General features: G+C 42.1%; 1 protein-coding gene across 12 annotated transcripts in view; it reads right to left on the bottom strand.

Annotated features, from left to right (window-relative positions):
- Positions 1-3,420: 3,420 nt before the first annotated feature.
- The window catches only part of LOC308293413 (uncharacterized protein), a 116,460-nt gene continuing 109,092 nt past the window's right edge, over positions 3,421-10,788 (bottom strand). For all 12 annotated transcript variants that reach the window (XM_080735911.1, XM_080735915.1, XM_080735916.1 and 9 more), the window contains 3 exons: positions 9,507-9,635; positions 5,048-5,076; positions 3,421-4,653 (listed from right to left, as the gene is read on the bottom strand). In XM_080735911.1, the coding sequence (XP_080592037.1) occupies positions 4,207-4,653; positions 5,048-5,076; positions 9,507-9,635 (605 nt within the window). In that variant the 3' untranslated portion in view covers positions 3,421-4,206. The remainder of the gene's footprint in view (positions 4,654-5,047; positions 5,077-9,506; positions 9,636-10,788) is intronic.

The following is a 10,788-nucleotide window of genomic DNA, read 5'->3' as shown; positions in this document are numbered from 1 at the left end:
TCAAGTATATGACTAAAGGATTCATTATTAATGCCAATCAGTGTCCTTGACCCTATATGAGAATTTGAAAGGATATACCTGTATCCTACTTATCTGTATCTGTTAAATACAGACATCTGTGTATTTTGTATGAGTTATAAGTAAACAGCTGTGACAACATGACTATTGTACACGTCTGGAAAAGTGATATCAGGTATGAAAAGCTGTTTTTGTTCATAATGTTTCTACAGTCTGCGCAGAGAAGCACTGTGAATTATATGGGTGTATAGTCCCTCCACCCCAACACACACTACAGTCAGGAGTGGCTTATTGTCAGTCTCAGCCTGCAACATGTGCGGGAGTCTGTCCCCGTTACAATGAGCTAGACCCCTGGGAGATGGATTGTGCTGCTGAGGTGGAACACTACCACACCTACCATCAGCTCCCAATACTTGCCCACAACTTGTCACACCCAATCTGTGCTACTTCATGCCATGAGTTGACAGTGCCCGGAATCAAACCCATGACCTTGTTGGTCAACGGCAAGAGCTCTACCAACTGAGCTACCCAGACACATTCTTTTTTTAACGGGGATAGTGGAAAGGATGTCTGGTTTCAGAGACTATAGGACAAAGGCACCAAACAGAGTAAGTCATATTTGAGAGATAACATTCTGGGCAACATGGATATGCTTTCACCCAATATGTTATACTCTCATCCAATCCAAGACAAAAGAAAAACAAGACATCTCTGCTTTACTCCCTGAATCTGTGTTGGTAATTCTCCCCTACCAGAAGTAGGTCATTAATTCCAATGTGTGTCAATTAAACTGTTAAATGATGCAATGCAATGGGACTGATTGTAAAAGGCTGGATGCTCCTGTCTATGTGTTCCTCTCTTGTCAATCATGTATTGTCAATCATGTATGTTCTATTCCACAGTATATTTCTGTGACTGCAGCAGGGGTGGAAGTCTAAGCTCATGGATAAAGTTTTCCTTTACCTTGACCTTGAAGAAGAAGTGAACGTGAGCACAGCTTCTGACCAGTTCTTCAGCCTCATGGTCACTGAACTAAATACTGGACCTGTTCTTCACAAGAAACACATCTTCTCAACATTCAACACTACCAGTAAGACACCTAGGTAATGGCGAAAAGCAGCCTTGCCCTAAACATAACTGGCCATCTGGCCAGTTATGTACTGTATATCGGACCATATTAATATTAGATATATGGAGATCCAGGTGATGGTAGTCAGCTCCACATCGAATTTGGATCCTCTGGCATTACAGGGATCTCCATATATGGGCATTACAGGGATTTGGGTCCCCTGACATCACAGTGATGTCAGAGCGTGATATCAGAGCGTGAGAGTCAACAAAAAAGACAAATGTTACCCATACAGACACAGACAAGATGTGACGGTTCTGAAACTAAACTGCGACCTACTGTCGCAATTAAGCATCTTTGACCCCATGAGGTGATTTGGAGATAGTCCAACATTTTAGACATTTTGCATAAAATAGCAAAAAGCATTTTTAGACCTACAAGTGTGTGTGTGTGTGTGTGTGTGTGTGTGTGTGTGTGTGTGTGTGCACGCGCGTGTGCGTGTGTGCCTTCACAGTGGTGGTCTGAGCTTGTGTCAGATATAAATAGAGGAGGCATGGGACGTGCGGCAACGGCCAAGGATGCAGAGTGCTAATGGTCATCTAAGCCAGGTCATCGCTACACGCAAGTGTGGAGTGTGAGGCTTAGATGGCCAGGGCACACAAACAGCATGAGTAGGCGGCACAGTCATCCGGGCATGAATGACATTTGGGGTGACGGCATGGTCACTCCCCACACCCCATTGTTTAGGAAGGGATGTGGCTTAGGAGGGAGGTTCAGGGGGGGTCACGGACCCAGATACTTTGGCTTAGGGGTCAAAAGCACACTTCTGTGCTGAGGTAGGAAGAGAGACCCCGCCTGGAACCTGTAGAAGAGGACTGAGGTAGAAATTAAATGCTTTATAAAAACTAGGTCCTATAGACTGTATAAAAGATATGGACAAAGCGAAGCCCTTGGTTTCTATGGAGCGCAAATGACACAATATGGGTCCTTGGCATGGGTGTTGCCATCATAGATTGTAAAGGCACCGGAGGATGCTATTGGCTGCCAACGGTTACGTGCAACCGCAGGGATACATGGGAGAATGTGGTCAGAGCCTCCTGAAATACAGCACACGAAGAAGAACACAGCCGGCTGGTATCAGTTTAGTTGGCCACGCCCCCCGCAACTTTATCATTTATTTTAAAATAAATTGGACCAAATTTCGACAAAACGCATATGTTGGTGATTGAAAGGCAATTTTTAACTAGCGATAGGAACCATAAAGTATTCATGAAAATGTTAATTAAGGTTAGAACACGTAAGGGGAAAATGAATGGGATCCAATGGAGAACAATTCTTTTTGCGATCGGCCGGGGGGGAAAACAGCGCAACTAGCGGCCAATAATAGGAAGTTTTACTTCCGTATTGGAGTCATTTTAACCCTTACCCGTTATCCATTTGAAAAAATAAATAAATATACAATTAACTCTGATTAAAAAGAAAGGTTTGTATTTTTTGGTGTAAAAAAATAAATACAAATAATATATATATATAATTAACTCTGGTTAAAAAAATGTTTTTAGTCGTGGCGAAAAAAAGTATAAGTAAAAAATTGTTTAAAGTTATACCATGTAACTTTTTTTATAAAACAAATCTTAAAATTGTCCTAACTGTTAAATCGCTAAAGTTTTAGAACACCCACTCCGTTATTTTCAGCTTCTAAAGCCTTCTCTTTATATGTTTTCTATGAGCCGTGAGGGGGGGAGAATTTCGCGGCAAAATTACGTCATCTGCATCATCTGTATACGTTGTGTATACGTTGGCCAATCACATCGCGGATCATACACACATGATACACTACCGGCTAATCACAGCGTATCTGCCGTCTCTTCAGGAAGTAGCCTCCCTCAGCTACAGTGTTTACGATGATGAAGGATTCTTAACCTCTTAATCCCCAAATCCTGGCCAGAAAATTACGTTCTACCCCTCCACGGATTCATATCGGTCGCGGTGGTTTGCGGCACCACTCCGGTGGTCCGCGGCGGTGGTCCGCGACGACTCCGGGTGAAAAACGTCCGAAAAAAGGAAATACCGCTACTGACCACTAGTTTAGCAACTTACACAGTATAGCTTATGTATATTTTAACATATACATATTTATATGTATAATGTTAAAATTTCTTTATATACAACATTAATCATTTCCTTGCGTTTAGTGTTGTCTCCGTCATTAAGCATCAGTATTCGGAATTGCTCAGGGTTACCAACTCTGCTTGCTGCAACATAAAGTTGTCCATGTGAAAAGAAGTATTTTACAGAGTACACACCTACACGTGTTAGTGATTGACCTTGTGATTTATTGACAGTCATAGCAAAGCAAGGGCGTATAGGAAATTGTTTCCGTGTAAGATTAAAAGGAAATATGTTCTCTGAAGGTGAGATTCGTATTCTGGGGATCAAAAGTTCAGCACCAGCATGAATTCCAGTCCAGATACTAACTGTGCAAGAAGAACATGAGGTTGGATTTTCTTTAGGATGTAACGTGAACCATTGCAATGGCCACGTATTGTATCAAAGTTCCTTCTCCTGAGTAGGCCTGGTAACTGTGGAAGATGTGATCGCTTTGGTTTTGTTTCGTTCTGTTTGGTCTATTTTGGTCCTGTTTGGTGCTGTTTGCCCACTTTGGCTACAGGTCTACTTTGTGACCTTTGTTACTCTATTGTCACCTTAGTTTTTCTGAGTAGACCTGGTGGTTAGCTTTTCTTGCCTTGTACTGGTAGATGCTCCTGAGCAGACCTGGTGACTAGCTGTTGCCTGCCTGCCTGGTGCTGGTGGCCTTTAAAAGATAATATAACCAATTAATTAACAGTGATAACTGGTGGTAGTAGCTGCTTCTGAGTAGACCTAGTGCCTAGCTGTTGCCTGCCTGCCTGATACACTCTCCTCTCCTGTCCAACCTCCTTACCTCTCCTTCCCACCTCCTCTCCTCTCCTCTCCCCCCCTCTCCTCTCCTCTCTTCTCTTCTCTTCTCTTCTCTTCTCTTCTCTTCTCTTCTCTTCTCTTCTCTTCTCTTCTCTTCTCCATTCGACCCACTCATCCTTATCCTTCCCACCTCCCAAAAAAAATCACTGTGCATCAGCTCAGCCAGTTAGGGACTGATTGCTGCACTGAGGATCACTGAAGGACCCAAAGCGGCCATATGTGTCCTTGGCTCGGACTGCAAAATAGTAGTAGGAGCCAGCCTGGAACTGAGTTAAAGTACAGGCCATGGGCAGAGGAAGGGCCTTAACCTCGCCAATCTTTAACCAGTTCTGCTGTGTTACGGTGTTGGCATTGGAGTTATCCTGATGGAAGGCATAAAGGTGGTAGCTATCTAATTTTGCACAGGTCAGGTCAGTCTCCGCTACACACCAGGACAGCACTATACCACTGGGACTTTGCACCAGACTCAGCTGGGGTTGCTGGGGGGGTGAGGTCTGGGCAGCTTCTACAGGCAGCTGACCTACACGTTGTGGTGCTGCGGGGAGGGGTGGTAGAATGTTTCGGTGTGGTGCAGTCTGTCCAGCACGGGATTTTGCTGGAGAGTCCTAAAAGAGATCAAACATGAAAATTAAAAATTGTGCATCCTTACAGATCCGGTGTCTGAGTGTAGGCTACATCAGCGTATCACATGATCTTTATTTTGTGCGTAGTAATATTTAAAGTGATGTTGAACTTTGGTAGAGACATATTCTTCCCCTCCTATACTTTCACTCTCACCGCATAGCAAAACGTTACATAAATACAATAATATAGCCAGCCATTTTCCAAAGCATACCGTAGTGTGCTTGTTGTTTTCAAGGAAGTCATTGGATTCTATCAATTCATTATGGTATGAAAAAAATCAATTAACAATCTGAAAAAGCTGAAAATGAATTCAACATTCCTGACAATGACAAAATAATGCTAGTAACTACAATGGAGAATAAAAGCTAAACCTACCTTAATAATTTTGTCAGTGTCATCATATTCTGGACGATCAGAGAGGGGAGAAGGAAAGGGTAAACAAACAAACATGAGTATGGCATGTTTATGATGATACCTTTTTTGTTTGAGCTGAACTTAAATGTAATTTTCATCAAGCCAATAAATGGCACTGTATAATTTAATCTTAAAACTTTACTTTGTAAACCTTTTTGTTGTACAACATTTGTATCCCTACTGATTACAATATTAGCATGCTAACCATCCAAGCACAAGATAGGCTACTGTGTGACTCTGAAAACACCTCCAGTGACAAAACAGCAAATACACCATTTGAAGGATAAAGGTTTTATCCAAAAAAACAAAATGGGTTGCAATACTGTTCTGCTGGCATTTAATCTCGTTTTGGGCTCCCCTTAGCCTAGTTCCAGACCTTGAATCGCTAGCCACACACCCCTTTAAATTTTTGATTTGGTGATTCAGGGGTCTAGAATTGCTCTCATTGAAGAGGCCTTCCTCGTTCGAAAATCCGTACGGCGAATCAGCGTCGTGAATCAGCGTCTTGTGATCAGCGTGGGTGGGGGTTTCCCAGAACTCATGTGCGTTTCCAAGTAAACCAGCGCCGCTGCCGTACTGTACCGCGCATCGCGTCGTGGTAAAATGCGGTAAATTGCGGTAAAATGCGATCGTATCGATCTCGCTATGAAACACCAGTAGCAGGCATGTTATGTTTGATTACTAGTTCGTAGTGCTCCTATTCTGCCTGTTTCTTTAGTTAGCAAGTAGCACTAGCAAGCAACAGGCTAGCCACTAGCCAGCCACATATAACAACACTACGTCATGTGTTGGTCAGACGGTGAACCAATCGCAGAAGACTGCCTCTTTGGCAACGCCCATCCCAGCAATACCCAGCTCTGAATGACGCCATATCATAGTTTAGACAGAGCCCAACGGATATAAATTAGCCTCTAAAAGTGGAGTATAAATCGACCCTTAGGGTCTATTTGGTTCCTAACTATCTATCATATCATGGAGACACAACAGTAGCGTCTAGGCTATGGGTTCTATCCATAGGTTCTATCCGTATCTATTGCAACACTGCTCTGATTGGTTGTTATGTGAGTGCATTAGCCAATGGCCGCAACGAGCCGAGGGTTTTTCTTCTGTCACACAAACTTTGTGTTTGTCTGCGACTCTGCGTTCACAACGAGTCAGCGAGACGAGAAAAGTAGGAGCACTGCTGTAGAATCACCGTCATTTCTAGGGTTGCCCGATCCCGATCACGTGATCGGATCGGCCGCCGATATGGCCGTTTTTATAAGATCGGAGATCGGGGAAAAAAAATCGGGAAAAAAAAAAAAAAAAAATTTTTTTTTTTTCAAAAAAATTTTTTCTGGGAGTACTGAAAGTTACAGGTAAGGTGAATGCGATATGAAATGTAAGCTTACCATAATCACAGTAATCCTTAATCATTTTCAATCATATTCAAGGGCTTTTGGAGAAATGAGACAGACAGAGCACTGCAGAGGGAAGGTGATTGTGTCAGACCCCTTGCTAATGGATCAAAGGAAGGCAATTATGTCTCTCTGCACTGTCAACTAGCTCAGTGGTTCTCAACCTGTGGGTCGGGACCCCCAGGGGGGTCCTCAAATTATTTTGGGGGGGTCCCCAGATGATTAACTTAATGTGCAACATTGTTTTCTCTCTCAACAGTAAACAAATCAACATAAAGTTTAAGTGTATAGAGGGTATCTGCACATTTCGAAAGTGAAAAATTAAGGACTTTTTAATACCTCTAAAATGACAAATTAAACATTGGCCAAATTGTCAAATATTAAAGCCAGAAATTGTGAAAATAGCCGATCTACATGCTCACAAGAGCATGTAGATCTGCTATTTTCACAATAGAACCGTGTTATACAAAATATACTTCCTCAACTCTTCAGGGTCGGGGGTCCCCAGTTAAAATATGATTATTTTGGGGGTCACGGCCTGAAAAGGTTGAGAACCACTGAACTAGCTGCTACTGCATACTTTTAAAGCAGACTGGTTAATTGGTTCTTAACTTATTTTGTTTCAACTTTAAAAATGGCCAATGTTTTACCAGTTTTTATATAGTTTGTTGATTATTTTTGATGCTGTAATGGTCTATTTTATTTTATTTTTTGAGGTATTAAACAGGTTTTAAAAGTCCTTAAATTTCAAAGGCCACACCAAAGGTCCGCTGCACAATGATTGAGAAACACTGCACTAGTAGGCCTATATCACTATACACTACTCATAAGCTTTGTTTTTAATTTGTTGATTCAGTGCTGCACTAAGTGATAGAATGAATAGAATTTTTCTTTCTTAATGCCTTGCCAAAAGATCGGATCGGGAAAGATCGGGATCGAATCGGAAGCAATAATATTTGATCGGTATCGGATCGGGAGCAAAAAAACCCTGATCGGGGCATCCCTAGTCATTTCACAAATAAATCGCCCTGTAATGATTCCCCAACCTCCCGTATCAGTTCATTACGGGATGCGTCTTTAGTAACTGGACAATACTCTGTATATTACTAGATGGTTTGTAACCACGGCAAGCCGACAATAATATCAATGAATGTCTAATTTTCTGCTGTGAGGATATACAGTAACATAACAAACGGTGGGTGGAGGAAGATTTCTTACTTGCGTGTTACGGTGTTGTGTGTGTGCAATTACTTGCTGTGCTGTTGACTTCTTTCTTTTAATCAGAACGCAAGAGAAGAGCACAGCTAAAACACAGTTTTCGTCGGAAAGTTCTGACTTTCCTTCCGAACTCAAATTAGGAGTAATCGTTTGCAGAAGTTGCAAGAGATGTCATTTTGTAGTTGAACCGGACCTTTTCAACGCAAATTTCAGTCGTCTCCCCTTGAGTGTAGCTGCAGCGCGCAGCAGTGAAAGCCACGCACAAAAATAATTAATTAAATAATAAGGTGACGCCGGGCTTCATGCCGGGTTCGGGCTTTAAATAGCGGCACCAAACGGGCCAGCAGCCGTGCCTTAATTCCATGGTCCAGGGCCGGAAAACACTTTGGGTAAACTTCCTTAAAGTTTGAGGCCGAGTCAACATGCTGGTTCCACTTTATTTTTTTAATCATCCAAACGCAGTGTGCCGCGCATTCACTGCGCTTCATTTTGAAGAGCCCCGGAAGCCACGATCGTTTCCCATGTTGTGAAAATTCACTAAGCCCTGGGTGTTGACCAGATTGTTTACTTTCACACGGAGAAGAATAACCGCGGCCAACCGTCGCGGCCTATAGTGTGAAAAAATAAGCGGGAAAACCACCCATTTTCAATATTGAACTACATCATTAACTCTCCCCACGCTTTGAACGTTCACGTTCGCCCCAATTCTCAAGAGACCTCTGCGCCAATACGGCGCTCGTTCGGTTCGTTCGTCTGATGACTGTAAGCTGATGAGGGGTCGCGCGGCTGTGTACTGTAAACACATTTTCCGCGGTGATGGTGTAAAAAATCCATTATGCATTAACATCAACGGAGAACAATTCACTTCCTTGTTGATTTCCTCTGGCTGTAAGGCTCTGTGGCCAGTGACTGGTCTTCTTCTTCTTCAACACATAACAGGCAAATTCACATTCATTCTTGCATGACGCCGCCCTCTGCTGCCTGGCAGACCAAAGTGCACTATTGCACAATCAAAAAATAAAAATAAATAAATAAATAAATGTCTGTCTATCTACTATAACGTCGCAAAGGTAAGCCGCTTTTTGATGGCACCAGACCCAATAAATAAATAAATAATCTGGCAGTAGGAGAGTTAACATACCTTAGAGGAGTGTGGAAATAAAAAAAAGTTCCCCCCTTCTGTGTTGCCCAGAACTGGAGGATTGATTTTGAGGTTTGTATTGCAAAGAAAACAGTGATGATGTCATCACGGTTTTCAATATTGAAAATGGGTGGTTTTCCCCTTTAACAACTTGGGGGCCAAACTCGTTCAGTAACGAGATACGGCCACTGGAGGTCGCTGTGCCAAAACTCAGTTGTCTCGTCCCTCAACGAGACAAAGGGTTAACTTGGTTACATGCAGCTGCATGCATCCTGTGTACCCTGTGAAAGACCCTGGTCCATACGTCAATGTGGCTCGCAGAGAAACAAAATGGCGCGTCTAGGCTGCATTGATTTCTATTCTATGCTGAAACATAAAAAGGGCTTTATCTATGAATAAGGTGCAAAGAACGCCAGGGAAGCAGAGATCTGCCTGTTTTCACGGCAACACTTTACCGCGATGGTCGGCCCCGGTTTGGATTTTAGTTTCGCGAGCGTTTGTAAACAAATGGATTATCCTCCTCAATCGTCAGTGGACACTCACGTGCACACGCACGAAGCTTCCGAGGCTCTTCAAAATTAAAGCGTAAGTGAACGACGGCAGCAGCAACAGCTAGAAATGTTAGAAACCTTGGCTTCCCATGTGTTAAAGTGTTAACACTCACCATTCTTCGTTTTCTTTTCCATCTTTTTCTTGAATTTTTCCTCTCCTTTCTCATTTCCTTTTTTCCCTTTCGACTTTATGTGTTGGTAGATGGGTGGGGAGGTGGCAGTAGTTTGGAGTTGGGGGGAAACTGTAAAGGAAGTTTTAAAAGATTAATAAAAAAAAAACAAAGAAAGCGTAAAGATTTATTTTGCTATTAAATTAATATAGTCGTTGCAAAGGTATTCATTGGTTGCCAGAGTCCTGTGGTCAGAGCTAAATGGTAATTATCAGCTGAATAAGAAGTCGTTTCAGTGATTTGGCCAGCCAATGTTTTCATATAACTGAGTTACTTTTGAAATGAAGTAACTAGTAACGGTAACTAGTTACTATTTTTCAGTAACCAATACTGCTGCCGCAGCTGTAAGCCTGGCTACGCCACCATGTTCTAACTTGCAACAGCTGATATGAGCTGACCACAGCACCTTGTTTTGTTACTGCAGCGACACAATTAACAAAGCTTGCGTTATAGAGCAGAATTATGTCAACAACACGAATGACAGCAGTTTTCTGGATTAGTTTATTATAAAAAAAATTGGCTGGCCAAATCACTGTAACTACTTCTTATTAGGCAGAAAATAACCTCTGACCACGGTATCATTGCAACGAATATATTAATGGCAAGTATTTCCTAGGGCTGTATGTCAAAAAACGAATACTTTAAGAAGAAGCTCATGGACTTTTGGGGTTGCAGAAAAGGTTACAGAAAACGTCCATGGACTCAATGGACTTTTGGAGTTAAAGGGAAACTAGGTAAATTTAAGAATTCTTTAATAATATATATACCGTATGTATTTTTTTAGCAGTAATTTCTCTTTATCAGTCACTATATTATTGTCCTGTGGTGTCTCCTTGCAGAAAGACATCCCCCTGTCTGTATTTTGGTTCTGTACCACTGTTCATGTTGATATTCATCCCTTGGAGGGACGTTTTTGTCAGGTAATGGATTGGGAAATAAAGGTGCCAGGTGCTCGTTAGTGAACTCTCTCTTATCAATGAAAGCATCAAAGACAACTACCTGTTTGTTGCAGGGGAGGGGGGGGGGGGTAAACCTTTGACTTGCCAAAGTCAAAGGTTTACCCCTAAACCTTTGACTTGCCAAAGGTTTACTTTGGGTGAAATAAAAGTAAAAAAAAAAAAAGAAAAAAAAAAGGTTTACTATAGGTGAAATAAAAATCACACACAGTGTGAAGTGAGTGTACTAACAGACACCAATTGACCAATGACAGTCCAGACACGGGACA

This window comes from Nannobrachium achirus (assembly GCF_963921795.1).
Source record: "Nannobrachium achirus genome assembly, chromosome: 10".
Taxonomy (NCBI): Eukaryota; Metazoa; Chordata; class Actinopteri; order Myctophiformes; family Myctophidae; genus Nannobrachium; species Nannobrachium achirus.
This window is presented reverse-complemented; position numbering and strand designations above follow the sequence as displayed.